Below are 20,928 nucleotides of genomic sequence, written 5' to 3'. Positions count from 1 at the left end.
TTACAGTGGGCCAGTGCTTAGTTAACAAAAGGTGAAGAACAAAGCAGAATCAGCACGTGTGGCGTTAACAGACTTCAACATGAGTGAAAATGGACTCACTAAATGTGAAAGAAATAAGCAGATCAATAAACATGAGAGTAATCGACTGATCCAAATTGTACCTAAAGCTTTGCACATAAAGGGGTTGGGAATCAGTCTGACTTCAAAGTGGAATCGGATCAATCAATAGAAACCCTTTTCATGATTGATTTGCTGACCTCACCAGTCATGCGTCACAAGCTCCAGATTCTGCGTAATCAGCTGACCCGAAGAAGGGCAGCAATGGGGACAAAAACAATAACAAGGGACATACATTTATTTAATTAGATAGTAATATAAACAGTCATGTTGTGTCCACATTGCCCTTCTATGAAGCAGGGTAATGACAGGAGTCTGGATGATCGGAAATGTAGCTCTTAGAAACAGATATAAGAAGGAACACTGAGTGGAGTGATGAAATTATATCAGGAGCATAAAGAACATGAATGAAGATATACTGAATTGGAATTAAGGGAACTCGAGTTTTATTCATTTAGAAGCAGAAAAGCAGCACTTCCATATAAAAATACAAATACATATGTCATTTATTTTACAAGAAGAATGTGTCAATGTATGCATAGTCAGTCAAGATGTGTAAGAGCACCGTTAGAGTCCATTGTAAAGAGGTCTGCAGTGAGGCTCCAGTTTGTCCTCCAGGACATAGTCAGGTCCACAGACCCAGGGGTCCCCTGTCTCCCACTGCCACTTCAGCAGACTCTGCCTCAGACTCTCCAGCACGGCGCTGTATGACGGGTCTGATACCAGGTTCTCTGTTTCCAGAGGGTCCGCCCTGTTGTCATAAAACAGAGTCAGTGTCTGCACATAGCCACAAACAGAAACCATACTAGAATTGAAAAAAACATTTTGATAATGAATCAATGTAAAATAAAGCTTTACTGTTTTCAAATCATACATGAAGATCTGACAGGTGGTTTAAACTTTTATGCTGTCAGAAAACAGTGAAGGTGAGGAATTCGAGAACCACCTCGTATAACTCCCAGAGGAATATTCAAAGAATGATCTCACTCATCTTTAAAATAAAGAAACAAACAGGCCTTAAAGACAAATTATAAAGAAATGTAGGAAACTGTCATTGAGGTGAATGTTAGCGACAGAAAATCTGATTAAATTGAAAAGAAAAATGACTTTAAAGTTAATTTACGATTCCAACACAATACCTGTAATCTGTTGTAGCACACAAGATTAACTATCTGACTCACTTTTACATTCAGTTTATCAAACATGTTCATGCTCTTTTGTTTTACTAGATCATATTTCTTTATTTACACATAAGTCTAACATTCATATATTATATATAAAAGATATCTTTGTTTTCTTTTTAGTTTGTTGTTGTTTCTCTTTCTCCCTCAGTTTTGAACTCTCAATTATCAAATTGCCTCATTGTTATTTTTCTCGTTTTTTTCCTGTCCTGTTCCCAGACACTTAAAGTTTCTTAACACTAACTTAATAACTTGACAAAAACACTTAAACTGAAGACATATCTTACACAGGTTATCATTACATTGTTGGCGTGCCGTCAGCTCCCTACCTGTATACTTTCTGTTAGTGTTGTTGCTGTTCCTTGTCATGTGTTGTGTATAACTTTGTCAACTGTCCTGTTGCTTATTTGTTAGTCACAAAAATCACTAATTAAAAAAAAGTCTAATATTTAATGAAATTTGTAAATCTCTGTGTGAAAATATCCTTGAATTCAAAGTACAGATAATTACATTTCCAAAAATAATGCCATAGAATACCTTCATTTATCAGACATTTGTAACGAGAGAAAACAGGAAAAGAAATCTGCCAGATGGAGAATCTAAACTTCCAGCTTTAAGACTTTATGTATGAGCAACCTCATTTTCAATAAATAATAGATTCTGTTTTTTGGTAGAAACCTGAAATCATAAAGACAGCGTAACTCACTCCCTGCAGCAGTGTCTCATTTAATGAGATTCAGAAAAACAGCAAACCACATTCCTCAAAGATGAACTGGTGACATGTTAGACAGAGAGCAGAGTTAAGCTGCCCTCTCTGGTTGGAAGTGGTAGGTGATGTTTTTGTAATCCCCCTGAGCAGTGATGTCACAGGGTCATGGAGTACACCTGTTGATCACTGCAGCCAGGTGAGAAATTATTTCTCCAGGGTTAAGTTAAATGAATATAAAGTGTGGTTTTGGGAGCTTGTATGTCTCTTTCTGACAAAGACATGTAGTTTAATGTTATTAAATTTACTATTTTAAATATTGACAACATTCAAAATGAAATATGTGCTGGCAAAAGACCAGAAAGATGTTTTATGAGGAAAAGCATCACATGTAGTCGAGTGCATGAGATGTCCGTCCATTCCTCTGTTAACAGACATCTTCATATTTAGGACCATTTTCTTATCTTTCAATAACTGATAATTGATAAGCAGCAGGTGTGCGTCGTTTAAATAAGAGTTACTTAGAGACACGCTCTATGCCATCCCCTAAAAATCCTCTTAACCGTGCACACGCTCCTGCAGTGACAAACCTGGAGTCGTACAGCTCCCAGCGCTCTCTGTAGTAATACTGCTGCAGGCTTTTGAACCAGTGTGTGGGCTCGCTCAGCCGCGTGCGGTTCAGCAGGTCCTGGAAGGTGGGGGACACGTACAGGTCCTGGTCGATGGGGAAGGGCATGCGGTAGTGTAGGTTATGGAGAAGGTGATACGCCCCCTGGTGGACAGAGCGGGTTGGATAGTACATGGTAACCTGAAAACAGAAAAGACAGAACAGTTTTTATTCCTTCATTAATGCCTTTCTTCTTACATTCAGTCACAACAGGGCTCATGTGGAGGAGAGGGACAGACCTCGTGGAGGGACTGGCTGGCGTAGACGGTGTGCCAGCTGCTGGGCTCAGACACCAGAGCGGGCAACAAGGAGCGGCCGGTGAGGTGGACGGGGGTGGAGGTGCTGCCAGGGAGGCTGTACGACGGGTAGGGGATAGAGAGCCAGTCCAGAATGGTGGGAGTGATGTCTGCCAAAAGAGGAGAGGGAGAAGCAGAGTCATAACTTACACGTGAAATATTTTACATGTATTCATGTTTTGAAAAAGGACAGTCAAACTATTTATGATGAGCTCACATTGTTAATGTTTATCAAACCTCCTACTTGTATGCTTTAATTTATGCTTAATGAAGGGCTTTTATTCTGAGGATAGGAAAGTGGATAGAGAAGGAAAGGGGGAAGAGAGAGCAAGGAAGAGACCTGCAGTAAAGGGCTGTTGGTCACCTGCTTTGAGGATGACAACCTCTGTTCATGGGGCACGTGATTCAACCACTAATACTTGCCATTTTTATAGTATAGTATAGTATATTCTGCAGACATTTATATCACAGCTGATTCGTCTTTTTGTTTTCATTTGTTAAAGTGATGTTATATTCCTTTTGTATTTAATCTTTATCCTTTTAGGTGATAATATTTAGTCTATGTGGAATCTGCTGCTGATGTATCATCGTTATGTCTCCCTCTTGTGGTGAAATAAAAACATCATCAGAACACACAAACGTCCCTATTTGTTCGTTGGTGTTGTAAGTGTTACCAACATCTGTGTTACCTCCAAACATAAACCTAAGAGGTCCAAAGATGATACAGAATAACATTTCTATATTACAAAGTTAAGTTACAGCCCTCTCAGCCTCTTTCAATCATCCACGTCTTACCCAGCAGGCTGACAAAGGCCTCACTGGTGTCTCCCCATCGCTCCCTGTGCTCCGGAGAAGACACCAGCATGGGCTCTGCTGTCCCCGAGTGATACAGGTTGGTTCTGCCGTTTGGGAAGGGGATGCCGTTATCTGAGCTGTAGATGACCAGAGTGTCGTTCTCATAACCAGCGTCTCTGAGCTCCTGCAGAACCAGACCGATACCTGCAGAGGAAAACACCATAACAGTGAGTTTAACAGACATGGCGTAGATCTATCTATTCTGTTTCCTGATGTTGCAGTTGTATACCTTGGTCAAGTCTGCTAACTGTGATGTACTGTGCAGCTAGGTCTGCTCGTGCTGCAGGTGTGTCGGGTACAAAAGGAGGAACCTGAAATAGGACAGATGATGAGAGACCAGAGTTCTGCATTTGTGAAGCATTGTGATTTAGTTCTTGACTCAAACTTTTGAAGTTTGTATCTCTCAGATGAATTTCTTTTCAATTATCTAAAACATATGAAATCAAATTTTAAAAAATAAATATATTGACGTGTGACCCAGAAGAGTGTAAATGACATCACATCCCTCACCTTCACTTGTTCAGGTGTGTAATATTCTGGAGTCCAGTCAGGTATTCTTCCCATCCCCATTTCACCATTTCCAAACTTCTCACAGAAAGCTCCATACTGAGGCTGCGAGTGTCCACATCGATGGGTGTCGTGGAAAGCAACGTACAGGAGAAATGGCCTCTCTTCCTCTTTTACATCGTCTTCGTTCCTTTCTTTCTTACGCCCTCGTTCAAAGGCTTCCTCCTTATGGGTCTTGAAAAACTTGCGGACCAGCAGTTTGATGCGGGTGATGTTTCTCCCCACCTGCAGGACAGAGTTGTTCTCCTCCGTATAGGCAAAGTCGAATGGGTAGACAGATCCGGGACCCACATGCTTCTTCCCAATTATACCTGTTAGCATGAAGCCATATAAAGAAAGAGAGAGAGTAATGGTGATGAGGAATAAGTCTGTGTGAGAGAACCTGATATTTACTGGATGTTACTCACCTGTGTGTACATTTGCTTGGCTGAGGAGCAGCGGCAGACTTTGAACTCCATCAAACGAGTTGAAGTGGTGAACACCCTGATGAAGCCCGTACATGCCGTTCTGGTGCTGAAAACATGAATCACACACACCATATTACTGTGACTGTGTGCAAACAAAAGGGAGAAATCATGAGGTGTGTGCGTGTGTGTGTCCCCTGATATACCTGTGGCAGGCCTGTGAGGATGGTGGAGCGGCTGGGGGAGCAGCTGCTGACGGAGGTGAAGGCGTTGTTGAACACCAGGCTTTTCTGGGCCAGAGAGCGCAGGTGTGGCGTGTGGACCACAGAGTTGTTGTACACCTCTGTCTCAAAACCTGCATCATCGGCTGGAGAAGGAAGAGACACATTTATGTAGCTATAACAATGCTTGGCTATGCTTGAAAATGTAGTATGAGGAGAATAGTTTGCATCTCGTCATGAGTGGCAATTGTTTATGATAAGAGTACCATGTTATTTTGCTATATCTGGATTATCAGGTCCTTCTTGTCAATATAGCACAACAGTAATGATTTATGTAAGGCTGTATTTAGCTTTTCTAAAGTTAATTTCATCAGTATTGTGGCAGAAATCTGAAAATGAAACACTCAAACAATGACGATTTGTCTTTGTGAGTTTTATTCAGGCCTTCAGTGAGTATTGCAAAGCGGTCAGCTGGCAGAGTAATCTGACAAGCGTATTCATCGTCTTCACAGAGTACAAGATGATCACATCGTTAAACAACCCAAAGAGCTGTGAGACAAACCAGAGCGCTTTAAGACTTCTCCTTTCCTGGTCACCTTCTTGACCTCTCACTCCCTAGTTTCCTCCTCAGCCATATAACATTGTATAAATCCCAGAAGGACTGTGTGTGTGTAACGTACTAACTACTAATAAACACAGGAATAACACACTATCATGTCTGTATTTCATCCATCACAGTATGCATTCTTTATATTCACAAAAATGTTGTTAATGTTTCATTTAATCATATTTCTTTTACTTTAAATCGATTTGAATACCATGGACAACAAGTTGGACTAAGGAGGCTCAGATCCTTAGACATCTACAGTAAGATGCTGCAGATGTTTTATCAGTCTGTGGTGGCAAGTGTGTTATTCTACGCTGCAGTCTGCTGGGGAAGCAGTATAAAACACAAGGATGTGAGGTGACTGGACAAACTAGTGATAAGAGGTGGCACTGTGATTGGAACCAGGTTGGACTCACTGTGGTGGAGAAATGCACACAGAAGAAGCTAGAGGCCATTCTAAATTACACAGATCATCCACTTCACAACTTCTTTGTGGACCAGAGAAACAGCAGCAGTGGACGGCTCATCTCTGCGCTGCAGGACTGAGAGATACAGAAAACCATTCATCCCTGCAGCCATTAGGCTTCAGAACTCAGGGGATTAATAAAGTATATTCTATTTTATTCTATTCTATGTGTCTTAATGCATTGCTTTGTATTGTCACTGCTCCTGTGTACAAAGTGTCAATGCAGTACTAGAAAATGGGAAAAATGTCTCAAGATTCATGTTTTTTTATGGGAAAGATGGAGATATTCTACTTAAAAGCCATGTTCAAATTAATCCTACGATCTACGACAACAAAAGTGATCACCCTCAAACGGGGAATATTTCAACATTTACATATTAACATAACATTATAGTCACTATGGCCTTTAGAAACAGGTTTTTTTGGAGGTGGAGTCATGCACTATAGGCCCCTGTGGCGCAGCCTAAGCTTTTGTCTTTTTTTTCCCCTTACATTACTTTTACTTTTATACTTTAAGTAGTTTTGAAACCAGCACTCTTGGACTTTTACTTAAAGGCCCTGTGAGGAGTTTTGAAGTGGCTGAGAAACAGACTGAAAATGATACTGATGCCTCTTTATGACCTTCAATAGCAAACAAGTCCATCAGCAGCAACACTGACACCTTCTCTGTTGTCATTTTTAATGCCTGAAACCGCCCTGAGGGGGTAGGTGCCAGACCAGATGATGGACATCTCGCTTCAGAAACAGCCTTTATTTGACTGTTTTCATAGAAAAGAATCACATTGCCTGATGAAGTTGACTGTTGAAGACAACAGGATGAGGCTTTTGTTGAAAACACTACTTTTGCATGTATAGGACAAGAGATAAGAGGTATCGCTTTGTCCACAAGGGGCGCCAGAATTGATATAAAACAAAAGTTCCTCACAGCAGCTTTAAGTAAAAAGCTTGAGTTGATACTTCAACTTCTACAGAAGTCTTTTTAAACCCTAGTATTTGTACTTCTACTTGAGTAATAAATGTGAATACTTTTGACACCTCTGCTCTCAAACAACAAAATGCTCAAGCTGAAGGATTCTGCAATAAATCATTCATCAAATACAGTTATAGTCTTTAGTTGTAGTTGATCCTGCAGTAGTCTTGCATTAGTTTAGGATTCGGTTTAAAGACTTGAAGTCTCTTAAACTGGTGCAAACCTTAACTGAGATGTAAAACTTCACTCACCTATAATCAGAAGGACATTTCTCCTCTTTGACTCTCCGATGCAGCATGATGTCAAAATGAGAAACAACAACTTAAGCATGATGCTGATGCTGGTGTCCTGAAGTCGACAAAGACTACAAAGACTCGAAACCTCCTCTGGTTTGAAACATTTCGTGTGAGTCGATATAAAAACATTCAATAAATAAACTGAGTTTTGTGATTAAACTTCACAGAAAGAGATTAAATGGTGACTGGGAGGTATAGAAGACTTCGCTGTACACATTTCAATTACTTCCTGAAACAACTTAGGCCCCGCCCACCTCCGGTCACATGACGTCGATCATGTGATGACAGAAAACAGGAACTCCTGTCTCGCGCTTCATCAGCAGAATGTCAACATTTGGGAAGTAGTTCTAGTGAAAGGAACTTCAGAGCTTTGACACAAAATCACTGCTGAACCAAGTGACAATGGCAAAGAGGGAGAAATGAGGCTGGGTGAGAGGTTTTATTCTATTCTGTTTTGTTGTTGTTATTCTATTCTGCTTAAATTTAGTATCCTCTTTTTAATTATTCTAAAGTATGCTCATTCATTTTGTCTGTTTTATTCTATTCTATTCTTTTATATATAACTATATTCTTTTATTCTGTTGGGTGGTTTTCTATTTTCTCTTCTTTCTTTTTAATCTGCTGCATCTTCTTGCATCTTCTGTGGTTGCACCTGTCATAAACATATTATAATTATAATATTATGATTTATCCAGCATAAACACATTATTTGAAACTTTTGACATGAATGCAATATCTCTCTCTCTATAAAATAAGGCTGCTGATCACTCACATAGTGACATAAATGTAAGAAATGCTTTGTTAGATGGAGGTTTTATGACTTGCAGTTATGGAGGACAAGCGCTTTCTGTTGTAGAAATATCACTGGTCAGGCACAGGTATGCAAAGCACTGACCTGTCACATGATCGTCGCACTATAATAAAAAAACATAAAAGCTTTAAAAGGTACAAGAGTCCACAGAGACATACATGTAGGATATTTGTGGTCAAATGTTTCAAAACACAAATTACTTCAAAACAAACGCGTGATCATTATTTGTGTCATTTCATAGCTTCAAAGTTTACTCTCTCTGACTTTGGTTGTTCTTCACCCACAGGTCACAGCATGCACTTGCAGATATGGGGTCCATCTTCCTGCTCTGTGCCGTGTGTTTGTACAGAAAACCACACAGATATGCGGACACATGCGAGCGCACAGAGCTCTTCTTTGTTGTGTTATCTTGAAAGCTTGGCTTGTGGGGAAAGATGACCGGAAAAAAAGCAAGCAGCTCTTCTCACAAACTGATAAGAGACATTTAAAGAAGAAGAGGAAAATCAATCTCTTTGTGTAAGCGTTCTCTTATTCTGTAACCACCGGACTCATGCACATTTCAATATGTAACATGTATCGCTGCTGTCTCTTCATTCTCTCTTCCACCATCACCCGCCGTGTCCAGGTTCTCCTTCTTCTCCTCTAATCCTGGTGCCATGGACCAACCTCTGTTAGGACCAGCGTCCACCAGGCGCCGGGGCTGCTGCTCCTACAGCACCCTGAAGGCCTGGCTGCCCATCCTGTCCTGGCTGCCCAAGTACAACCTGAAGTGGCTTCAGATGGATCTGCTGGCAGGCCTCACTGTTGGGTTGACAGCTGTACCACAAGTGCTTGCTTATGCTGAAATAGCCGGCCTTCCTGTGCAGGTAAATCCCTATCCTTGTCTCTGAATATTAAGCATTGTAATTCACATCTATCCAGGTATCTCAGCTGGGTAATATTCTATATTTCTGAGTTTGGCTAAACAATGTTTTAATTCTGCTAAAATTGGAAAAGATAAGGGGATTCATCGGATACATTTTATACCCACTGGAGGCCTTGACTTGATTATGTAGACCGCCTCCCTCCCAAGAAGCTGGCCTCATAGGCGACAGCCCTAATTCAGCCCCCCCTTTTTACTTTTTACTTATATTTCCCTTTGGAAACCTTTGCACAATAGAATGGGTGCCTGGAGGCGACGCGGGACATATGGAAAATGCTGGTTGATTTAGATTGTTTCTGACTGGGATGCAGGCAGCAAGCAAAACTGAGACCAAACTTCTTATGATTGACATCTTGTATTTCTGCTTTTTTCTTTATTTACTTACTTATTTCTTTATTTCTTTACCACTTATCACTTGATTGTATTGTATTTTATTTTAATTCTTTATTTTCCTAACTTGGGCTGGGGCTTGAGGGAGTGGGGTGGTGGTAGGGCAGATGTGTGTGCTCGTTTAAAAACAGAAAAAGACTGTTAACTATTATACTGTATTGGCTGTACTGGAAGGATTTTGCAAAAAAAAAATAAAAAAAATAAAAATAAAAAAAATATTCTAGATTTCTACCAGGTGAAGCCAAGACTAAAGAAGAAGAAACTTTGAATAAAAACACAGCTTTGAATGTGCAATTTAACTTTTGTATCATGTGCAATATAACTTCTCAAATGATGTGCAAGATAACTTTTTATGTCATGAGCAAGATTACTTTTCATAATACTTTCTTTTGCACGTGTAATATTACAATGTCATTTAGCAGATGCTTTTATCCAAAGCGACGATATTACTCTTTATATCATGTGCAATAGTTCTTTCAACATCATGTCCCACATTATCTTCCATAAAATGCACAATATATTTTTCCACATCATGGGCGACATTACTTTTGTTATCATGTTAAATAATTCTCCTCCATACTGGGCCTCATTATGATCATTATCATCTGCAATATTCCTATATATAAGATTTCAGCCTTATTGCAGCCATGTGCATTGTAACTAAGCCATCACAACACTTTTTTCAGTAGAAAATATATGTGCAATATTACTTTTCATTGATATATTTTATTTGCTGACTTATATTCATTACTTTGAATTTTTAGAGCTGTTACTGTCCTGCAGCTTAACTATCAATAACAGTGTTAATGGGATGCCATTACTTATCTACTGAGCTGACTTTGGTCCCTTCACTTTTTGCCCTTTTATTTTTAATCAGTTTGGTCACTGTTTTTATTTGTTTGCATTTAACCCTTGTACACTTCGCTCTTTGTAATATTATAATATCTTCATCCTGGCACTACAATTTCCTCTGGGATTAATGAAGTTCTTTCTAATTTTATTCAGTTTTATCTAATCCCATGAGAATATTCACTTATTGTATCTGTATTCATCATTTAATCCTGATATTGTCTCCACAGTTTGGACTCTACTCTGCCTTCATGGGGGGGTTCATCTACAGCCTCCTGGGGACTTCTAAGGACATAACACTGGGTCCCACAGCGATTATGTCCCTGCTGTGTTTCTCAGTGGTGGGTGGGCACCCAAACCAAGCCGTGCTGCTCAGTCTCCTATGTGGACTCATCCAGGCGGCTATGGCGTTACTGAGATTAGGTGAGGGGAGGGCGGCCTCGGTCATGTGAAAAACCTGTGACACCAGTTTTGGTGGGTTTCTTATTTGTTCAACACTCGTGACTTGAGTGGATGTGCACGTCAGATTTTTGGTGGAATAAAGATACGTTTTTCTTCACAGTGCAAGACATTGTTTTCCTCTGATAGCTAGGATATTAATCAGGATTACATCATCCTGCCTTTCTGGAGTATGAGCTGTAATGGATCCTGATGTTATAACATTTAAAACTAACAGAGAGTGTCAAACTTACCAAGGGTGCAGAGGATGTCAAGAAAAAGGAGGTGGTGCATCTGTGAGTGCAGGAGAACCACTTCCTGCCACACATCTCCGTCCTCCTCTGCCCACCATAACTTTTTTTACTGTTATCTGTGGATCTCAGCCATGCTTTTACTCTTGGGCCAAGGTCAGTGCTACTGCTCTGTAAATCATTATTTTTCTTCCTGGCTTCTGCAGGTTTCCTGCTGGACTTCATCTCTTACCCTGTAATAAAAGGCTTCACCTGTGCCGCTGCCATTACCATTGGCTTTGGTCAGATTAAGGTGAAAGTTTATCCCATGCACCTTCACTCACACACACACACATCTAAAGCACCGCCAATCGCCAGACCCTGCACCTGTTTCCTTAAGATCGTATTTATCAGTAAGAAGAACAGTTTTATGGTTTACTGGCACAATTTATTACAGTTTTATAAGGTTTTATATTCTTCACATCAAAGACAGAAAAATAGTACAACAATAAAAAAAGTGAATAAAATGCAGCAATCTGACTAATCTGTGTTTCAGCTTATTATAACTCTGGTTATTTGTAGACAGGAGGCATCTTCATAAGCCTTTTGTCGGGCTTCTGACCTCCTCTGCAGAAAGTTTGAGCTTTTAACACTCTATCATCTTTTTTTTACCATGTGCAAATAAGTTCAAACTCAAACTGAGCAATGAGTGAGTATAGAACGGTAAACAGTGAACTCAAAATACAAAAATATAACCTCCCAAAAACATAAAATAGTCCCTGGAATATTCATGTATTGTTGTAAATGAGATGTCTGGATTTATACTTTCTTTTTTATGCAAACATCAATCTTGAGTCGGCCTCAGTTGGCTCACCCTCTGTGTCCATCATGTGACCGCACTTGTAGCTGTCTTGGTGTCTGCACTTTCAGCTGATGGCAGACCTGATGTTTCTGTCTTCCAGAATATTCTAGGACTGAAGGGTATTCCCCAAGAGTTCTTCCAGCAGGTGTACTACACCTTCCACAAGATTCCAGAGGCCAGGACGGGTGACGTGGTGCTGGGCCTGCTCTGTCTTGCTCTGCTCATCATGTTGTTGTTTATGAAGAAGAATCTGAGCCCTGCTGACCCTGACGACTCCACCTGCTCCAGAGTCGCCAGGAAACTAGTGTGGGCTGTCTCTACCAGTGAGTACCTGTGTTTGCATAAACCCATACCCAAGTCAAAAATCAGAATTGTGTTCCGTGTGTCCGGACTTCTCTCCTCTTCACACCTCTGTCTGCTCCGCCCTGTGCAGTGCGTAACGCCCTGGTGGTCATGGCTGCGTCATGTGTGGCTTATTCGTGGGATGCTTATGGTTACAATGTGTTCACAATAACTGGGGAAACTTCCCGGGGGCTCCCTCCATTCAGGCCTCCACCCACCACAGACACCACGGCCAACGGCACCGTCATCTCCTTTGGAGAGATTATTGAGGTAAGCAGCAGAATAAGAGGTCAGCCTCTGTGTTTTAACTCATGACTGAACTTCTTAAATCTTTCCACTGTGAAAGAGACGCTCAGCAGCCAGTCGTCCTCTTTGTGTGTTGTGTGCAGGGTTTTGGAGGAGGTCTGGCTGTGATCCCCTTCATGGGTCTGCTGGAGAGTATTGCTATAGCCAAAGCTTTTGGTAAGTGTTAGGCCAGAAGATGCATGGCTCTAGGAGTGGACATGTTATGCTTGCCTCTTTGGTCTAAAATAACCTGAGACGTTATGTTTTGTTGAGAAATTCATCATCCTTGGACCTCAGAGGATGAATCCTGGTGACTGACGTCCCCATTACCATGCAGACTTTGACTAAAATGTTACCACAAGACTGTCATAAAATTTGGGACAGACTTTCATTTCCCCTTTTGGGATGAGTTGCAATAACTTTGGTATTTCCTTCCCTGTCCCCGTTATAAAGCCTACATTTTATTCGTCCAGTAGCTTGGTTTATGACCTTCATCAGCTACTCTTCATGTTTTGAACCATGATAACATGCTCATCCAACAATATGAACAGGGTTTACATTCAAAGCACAAAACAATCAAAGTGAGGCCTATCGGAGCAGCTAGCATGGCCCCATGTATTTTAGCTATCATTGTGAATTCATCAAAACTACAAAATAGAGACTGCACCAACATTTTAAATACAAGCCATGCATTAAGAGCATTCTTTTTAATTATATAAGAATGAGATAAAAGCAGGTAAGATGAATGTTTTATTTTCACTCCCTGTTTCTTCCCAGCCAGTCAGAACGACTACAGAATAGATGCCAACCAGGAGCTGCTGGCCATCGGTGTGACCAACATCATGGGCTCCTTTGTGTCCGCATACCCTGTCACCGGCAGCTTTGGGAGGTTCGTGTATTTAAGTTTGTATGGAAGAGAAAGAGTACTGATGTTGTTTATTTACTCTGCTCTTTGTTTCCCTCTCATCCAGGACAGCTGTGAACTCTCAGACTGGTGTTTGCTCTCCGGCTGGAGGAATTGTCACAAGTGAGTCCTCATCTCCTGACCTCTGGTGGTGCTCTGTGTTATTTTTCCCTTTCACAGTCTCCTCTACTAACATGTGTTAATGTATTCAAGGAGGTTCGAGGTAGACGTGTTGAAGTTAAGTTAAAAATATGATAGCTGTAGCAAAGCAGTGTCAGATAAACGTACAAGCCTTTTCTTTGGCTTTCCTCCTCTTGTGTTCATGCAGAGATGACCTTCTGCTGTTTTTGAAGTTCAGACCTGAGGTATCCCCCTAACCATCCTCTTCTTCCTCTTTGCAGGTCTGATTGTGTTGCTCTCCCTGGCGTTCCTCATGCAGGCCTTTTACTACATCCCCAAAGCTTCTCTTGCTGCAGTTATCATCTGTGCAGTCGCTCCCATGGTGGATTATCATGTCGTATTGAAGATGTGGAGAATACGCAGTGGGTGTCCGCTCAGTCTTTCTCCGTCTTCTGTGTTTTTGTGTCAATGTGGTTTAATGCTAACGTCTCTCTTCAGAGCTGGACCTGCTGCCTTTTATGGTCACGTTCCTGATAAGTTTCTGGGAGGTGCAGTACGGCATTGTTGGAGGTGTGGCTGTATCAGGAGCCCTGCTGCTTTACAACATGGCCAGACCCCAAATAAAGGTAACTTCATAATCTGACTGTTTTCCGTTAAAGGGATGGTTGGGGATTAATTCTAGTGGGACACTTAGCTACAACCTGGTTTATATCTTCTGAGCTGTATTGAGTTTTTCAGAGTCAGGAGAAAGTTTCTCAGGATCAATCTGAATTTTCCCTTGAGGTGCTCTTTATGTTACAGATCAAACAGGAGCGATTAATTTGTCCACAGGGGGGCGCCAACATCAGCACAAGCTTAAAGTTCCTCACAAGTGCTTTAAATGAAGTATGAAGCGGTACTAGGGATGCACCAATCCCACTTTTTAGGTCCCGATGCCGAAATCAATACCTGGGCTTCGGTATCTGCCAATACCGATACTAGCCAATCCGATCCCGATCTCTATTCCTTAATGTGAGGATAGAATCATGTTTTGGCAACTTCAGGCTTTTCTGACTTTGGCGAAACAGTTAAATCCAAAAACCTGTCCGTTTTTTCACACTTTGAATCCATGAATAGAAGGCTTCTTCATTCTTTGCAGTACGCTACAGCTCACGTAAACTTCTTCCTTTGGGCTTCCATTATATTTTTTAGCGCGACCGCCATCCGTGGAAACATTACCGCTCCACATGTTCCAGTGGAGTTGTTAGCAAAAGAAGTGAGACATCCACCTAAACTGCAGAGCCTCTGTAGTTATCCTCCATCATGCTCCACTGGGCAAAAATGCACAGACCGGCTGACGCTGATGACGTAGGAGACGCACATGGCTGTTGTAAACACAGACAAGCATAGAGCTGAGATGAATACATCTGCCATATGGATCAGCACTATACAGTATATCGGCCCCTTGTCACCGATATCTGATCTAGCTTTTTGAGTCCGATCTAGCCAATATCCGATACCAGGATCGGATCGCTGCATCCCTAAGCGGTGCATAGCTTAGCTCACGTGTAGGAATGGCTGGTTTCTTGAGACGATACGTCTGCTGTTATGGATTGAACATTAACACTTAATGTTAATAAGTACCTCATACAACCCCACTTCAAATAGAATAGAATGCCTTTATTGTCATTGCGTGACTTGCATACAATGAAATTAGGAGCGCAGCTCCGTTGGTGCACTGTTTCAGCATCCACCACATCCGCAGAATATTGCACATTGATTTTATTGCACGGAAGGAAGAGTGTAGTCAGTGTGTTTTATGGTGAGTGTTCAGAGCGTTGATAGCTCCAGGAAAAAAACTGTCTCTGAGTCTATTGGTCCTGGATCTGTGAGACCTGTAGCACCGTCCTGAGGGCAACAGGTTGATTATGTGGTGACTGGGGTGGGACGAGTCCTTAACAATGTTTGTAGCCCTGCTGAGGTAGCGAGAGCTGGCAATGTTGTCCAGGGAGAGCAGAGAGCAGCCAGGGATCTTCTGTGCCGTGCTGATCACTCTCTACAGAGCTCTCCTTTCTGCTACTGTGCAACCAGTGTACCACACCGTGATCCAGTACCCCAGAATGCTCTCCACGGTGGCTCTGTAGAAGGCCAGAAGAAGCTTCTCCTCAGGAAGTGGAGTCGCTGCTGGGCCTTCTTTACCACCGCCGTGGTGTGAGCAGACCAGGAGACGTTGTCTGTGATGTGGACGCCCAGGAATTTGAAGGAGTGGACCCTTTCAACGCAGGCCCCATTGATGATCAGTGGAGCCGGGTCCATGCTGCGTTTTCGGAAGTCCATGATGAGTTCTTTTGTTTTTGTGGTGTTCAGTGAAAGGTTGTTCACAGAACACCACGCCGAAAGTTTTCCAACTTCATCTCTGTAGGCCGACTCATCTCCGCCTGAGATGAGCCCGACCACGGTGGTATCATCAGCAAATTTGATGATGGAGTTGGAGAGATGGGTTGGTGTGCAGTCGTATTTATACAGAGAGTACAGGAGGGGACTCAGTTCACATCCTTGCGGGGAGCCAGTGTTGAGTGTGATGGTGGGGGAGAGGCGGGGGCCGAGTCTGAAAGTTTGTTGGCTGTCAGACAGGAAGTCCTTAACCCAACAGTAGATGGAAGGGGAGAGACCAAGGTGGGAGAGCTTGCCAGTTAAAATGTCCGGGATTATTGTATTGAAGGCCGAGCTGTAATCAACAAAAAGCATCCTCACATAATTCCCCTGGTGTTCCAGGTGGCTGAGTGCAGTGTGAAGAGCTGCAGCGATGGCATCCTCAGTAGAGGGGTTTGCTCTATAGGCGAACTGGTGGGGGTCCAGTGTGGCGGGAAGTGTGTCCTTGATGTGGTTTGGGATCAGCCTCTCAAAGCACTTCATGATCACAGGCGTAAGTGCGACAGGCCTGTAATAATTCAGACTGTCGATGGCTGATTTCTTGGGGACGGGAACAGTTGAAGATAGAGGTGAAAACCCCGGTCAGCTGATCCGCACAGGCTTTGAGTACCTTCCCAGGTACTCCATCCGGGCCTGCAGCTTTCCTGGGGTTTACAGTCCTCAGTGCACGTCTCACTTCATGTTCCTGAAGTATCAGTGTGCTGCTACAGGAGGGTGGTTGATGTGGTGTGACAAAAACATGTGAACTATGCCTTTAAGGTGTGTCATTAGCAGTGGCATTAACATTTGACATGTCATTACTTAAAGAAGTTTGAATGCATCCAGATGACTGAATCGGGCTTCAGCCAGTCAGAGCTGCAAACTAAACACAGCGTGGAGGAGAATTTAAAGATTATATGCTGCCGCTCCTCGTTTTTATAATCCAAAACACACCAAACAGTTGACTGATTACTTATGACCTTCATACATCTGTGATTGTCTGGGCATTTTTCAGACTTAATCTAATCAGAAACTAACCTTGTAGGGTTGTTGTAAATTAACGAGCACAAATGTTTGAATAGTTTGCCTAAAATTTCCCCTCAAGTCCATGAGGCTCATTTTTTAGGTGATTTATTCCTCCAAAAAGAGCATAGTCAAATGGAGTGAGTAGCCCCGGCAGTGCATTAAGAATCAGGGATAAATGATCATTTATCTAAAAGACTGAAGTCAACAATCAGAGGGTTGAACGACAGCAGAGCCCTGAGGAGAAGTGGGTGAAAACACTAGTAACAGAGATTTGCTTGTCAGACATTGAATCCTCAGTGATATCTAATGGTGCTGAGTGCCTCGACTTCATGTGTCTGTCGTTCTCAGGTGTCTGATCACGGTGTGCTGGTGATGGAGTTGGGCAGCGGACTCAGCTTTCCTGCCACAGAGTACCTCAGCCGCATTGTGCACACTCAGGCTCTGCAGGGTGAGGATTCGTTTGATGGTCTCTGCTTCTTTAGAAGACATTTACTACTATCAGTAACGTGTTGGTTTCCTCTCATTTACTCTTAATGTCTCTCACCCAGCGTCTCCCCCGCGGTCGGTGGTCTTGGATTGCCATCACGTCAGCATCATCGATTACTCGGTGATCAGCGAGCTCAGGGACCTGCTGAGGCAGTTCAAACTACGAGAAGAGCAACTGATCTTTTCCAGAGTGCGGGTAAGATCCTGCGCCCTCATTCGTTCACAGACAGATTGACAGATTATTAAATCCATCAGGATGTTTGTTTTTCTACGCTACCCACCGTGTCCTCTCTCCTCCTCTCCATCTGTAGCCCGCTGTTCTGGATGCGCTCCTGGCCGCTGATCTGGAGGGCTTCAGGTGCACACAAACTGTGGAGGAAGCACTGCAAATTGAATCGGGGAGCCTCCTCAAAGAGCAGTGACCTTGCCGTATCGGGATTATTTGGCAGTCATGAAGTTGAACAGTTAATAAGTACCTCAAATAACTGACTGTTGGACCCGTGTTGCAGCGAGTTGCCAAATCAGGTCGCTCTTCCGTGGCAGGACGTGTTTTTGTGCCAAACTCGGGAACCTTTGTGGAACCTTTGACATTCCAACACTACACATCGTGATCGCACAAAGACCCTGCACCAGAGGTCTGCTCCGTGTTTGTAGCATTTTACAGGTTTTATACACTTTGAGGGACTCGGTTTGAATGACAAAGACAATAACTAGAGAAATTATATAACAAATGTTCATGTTTTTTTAAGTTAAAGTGACTTCCTTGTGTTGTGTTTTTGTGCTGCAGGTAATAGGTTAGCTTCAAGAGACCAAATCTGAATACAAGGAAAAAGAACAGGGGTGATAAATATTTCATTAGTTCTTCAGGGAGGGCCTCACGCGGAGAAGGGTGTTATTCATTAGCAGAGAATCAGTGTCAGAGTGCAGGCTGGTTCTCGAATAATACCAATATAATAAATCCAGAGGGTGTTTTATTTATGATGTTTTAAGATATTAGGCTATATCTGTGTTTACATTTTAATTAAGTTAGATCAATGTGAAGAGATTCATTTCAACAGTTAGAGCGAGAACTCCTCACAGGCACGGCATCAGTCACAAAGTAACTTGTTGGTTTTATTAAACCATTAAGAATCTCAATCATAAGATTTTCAATACGAGCAACAAGTCAACATAACATCTGTCAGGAATAATGTTTCTGTCTTGTTACCACGCCTAGTGTAAATGTACGATGATTCAATCTGTTATATAGCAGCACAGTCTCAAAGCAAGGTGTCACTTTCAAAATACCTCAGTTGACATGCGTATTCATCAATCTCTGACCCTGTAATCCGTCAACTGTTTCTAGCTTTAATATTTATTTACCAGGCTGTTGCACCTCTCAGAAAAGTAAACAGATCAGAGACCTGTTCAATTAATCACTTAAAAAAGGAAAGGAACAAATATTTACAACAGCACACCTGATTGGAAGAGTCAGAGGATGATTTTCTTTCTTCCCTCTTGTGCTAAACAAACACAACCATGCAATGAAGGATATAAAAACACTTCAGTTTGATCTGTTCCTTTAATTATTTAATTCTAAGTTTTTACATATGGAGCATTTTCTTCCCCCCAGCCTTCAAAATGTATCTTGGGAAACTGACTTTGGTGTAAATGCACTTTTAAATAAGATTTATAAATGCACTAATTGGAGATGTTTGTTGGTTCTTGTTTGCAGTTGCACTACTTCACTTTAACATTCACTTTTCTTTTCTTCAGAAACACAAAGTGAATCATTTATCTCAGCTGAAGGACAAAATGATTAAGTATTATTAACAAAGACCCAACATCAAGACAGGATCAGATCCAGTCCCATCTTACAGACAGGACTCAGTCTGATCTCATCTTAATCCACCATGAGCAGAGCACTTTGCAGCATTTAGCAAGTTACAGTGGCAAGGACAAACTTGCTTTAACAGGCAGACACCTCCAGCAGGACCAGACTCATGTTAGACACACATCTGCTGAGACCATATACATTGAGGTACGACGAGCAGATAATGAGAATCCTTTTGTTTAATGTGTTAGGTTTGTCAGGGTAATTCAGGTAGACTGGGCTGTCGAAGCATTCTTTCACAAAGAAGTCACACTCCCAAAACACGTGAAACCTCTCTCACAGTACATCAGGCCTGATACCACAGACTCACTTCGAACTTCAGTGTTAATATCTTACCGTTAGAAATTAGGGTGTTTCTCTTTAATATTTTAAATGTGTATAATTATATTTAAACAGTCTTTTGAAGAAGGAATTTGAAATGAATAATCTTGAAGAAAACCTAATTTAAATGACTTTAGGGGCGCTGAAAGACAAGGTCAAGATATGATTCTCTATTTTGTCACCTTTACTAACCTTACACCTACATGTAGCTCAAACGGGGTCAGTGATTATGTGCCATCACTCAGGTAATCGTGTCAAGCTAATTTATATCTGATTTATCAGAACACCCCCTGTGTCATAAAATAATGTGTTCATCTCTCCGTGCTTTACTTTTGGTTTAACGTCCTATCAGAAGAAGCGTTTCAGCTCTTTTAACTCAGACACGTTTGAGAGGAACACAAATGTACTGTTTTTCAGCTGTGACTCAAATATATGTTTGAGTAAGGCTTCTTTTTCTTTTAATCACTAACTCTCCAGCAATATGGCGATTGCTTTCAATAACATGTAGAGCATACTTGTTTTTTTAGGGCTGTACTTCCTGGTGCAAAGTGTTGTGAAATAAATATGATGGTATTCATTTGTTAATGGAACAAAGTGCTTGGTCAACCATTTACTTTGGCATTATGAAACACTTATGATGGGCAGAAATTACAAGGGGCACAGTGAACCCAATAAATGATGATTGGAAGTGACACAAATTATAGAGAGGTCATCTACCTTGGTGTGTGGCAATCTTCCATTTTTTTCCCCTTATTAAATATTTACTGCTCCAAACTTAAGAGTCATCCGTCCAATTCATGAAACTTGAGATGGGGCACCCATGTTGTTGAGTCCTACAAGCTTGTACAAGGTATCACCTAGAGATCAAGACACCTATCAGATGAAAATCAATTTGTCAGCAATTAACAAAACATTTATTTATCAAAATAAACTCAATAATTAAGTTAAAATTGTAATAAATTGATACTAATTTCAGACTGGAGTTGAAAAGGTCAAATAAAAAGAAACATCATGCAGTCGTAAGCATTAGGAAGATCAAGTAATTAAGTCTTCACTGTAGATTATTTATATTCTGGTGGTCAGCTTTATTCTCAAAAGCGTGATGACATTTCAGTCACTGCTGTTGACTGAAGGTGGTGACAGTGAGGAGAGTTGGTGGACAAAGTGATGTTGGAATGTGCAAACTTTTAAAGTTTAAGAGGTCTCCATTGTGTTTCAACTCTTATATAAGACTGATTGTGGCGCCATAAAATATATTGCCTCTATTTTAATTAATAAGTAACTCTTTTGATGTCACTTATGTATCAATGCTTTCAATGACCCAT

The 20,928-nt window shown here is 41.5% G+C and overlaps 2 protein-coding genes across 3 annotated transcripts; one reads left to right on the top strand and one right to left on the bottom strand.

Annotated features, from left to right (window-relative positions):
• Window positions 1–540: 540 nt before the first annotated feature.
• Window positions 541–7,622, bottom strand: sgsh (N-sulfoglucosamine sulfohydrolase (sulfamidase)). The gene is made up of 9 exons (XM_034687449.1): window positions 7,309–7,622; window positions 5,000–5,160; window positions 4,797–4,902; window positions 4,333–4,700; window positions 4,052–4,133; window positions 3,763–3,966; window positions 2,911–3,077; window positions 2,595–2,812; window positions 541–868 (listed from the first exon to the last, which is right to left on the bottom strand). Exons 1-9 carry the CDS (start codon window positions 7,385–7,387, stop codon window positions 685–687), a joined length of 1,569 nt encoding a protein of 522 aa, XP_034543340.1. The 5' UTR covers window positions 7,388–7,622; the 3' UTR covers window positions 541–684.
• Window positions 7,623–19,098, top strand: slc26a11 (solute carrier family 26 member 11). Of its 2 annotated transcripts, none has more exons than XR_004631832.1 (15): window positions 7,623–7,782; window positions 8,451–8,680; window positions 8,790–9,030; window positions 10,556–10,748; window positions 11,221–11,306; window positions 11,956–12,178; window positions 12,289–12,467; window positions 12,587–12,659; window positions 13,260–13,371; window positions 13,454–13,509; window positions 13,788–13,928; window positions 14,005–14,132; window positions 15,577–17,371; window positions 17,472–17,605; window positions 17,721–19,098. XR_004631832.1 is itself a non-coding variant. In XM_034687448.1 (15 exons), the coding sequence occupies exons 2-15, from the start codon at window positions 8,538–8,540 to the stop codon at window positions 17,829–17,831; spliced, it is 1,920 nt and encodes a 639-aa protein (XP_034543339.1). In that variant the 5' UTR covers window positions 7,625–7,782; window positions 8,451–8,537; the 3' UTR covers window positions 17,832–19,098. The 2 variants fall into 2 exon arrangements, 1 of the variants encoding a protein (XP_034543339.1); XM_034687448.1 differs by having other exon boundaries at window positions 7,625–7,782; window positions 17,272–17,371.
• Window positions 19,099–20,928: the final 1,830 nt, after the last annotated feature.

This window comes from Notolabrus celidotus, chromosome 7, assembly GCF_009762535.1.
Source record: "Notolabrus celidotus isolate fNotCel1 chromosome 7, fNotCel1.pri, whole genome shotgun sequence".
In the NCBI taxonomy this organism is placed as follows: domain Eukaryota; kingdom Metazoa; phylum Chordata; class Actinopteri; order Labriformes; family Labridae; genus Notolabrus; species Notolabrus celidotus.
The sequence above is the reverse complement of the archived record's forward strand: the minus strand, read 5'-3'. Positions and strand labels throughout refer to the sequence as shown.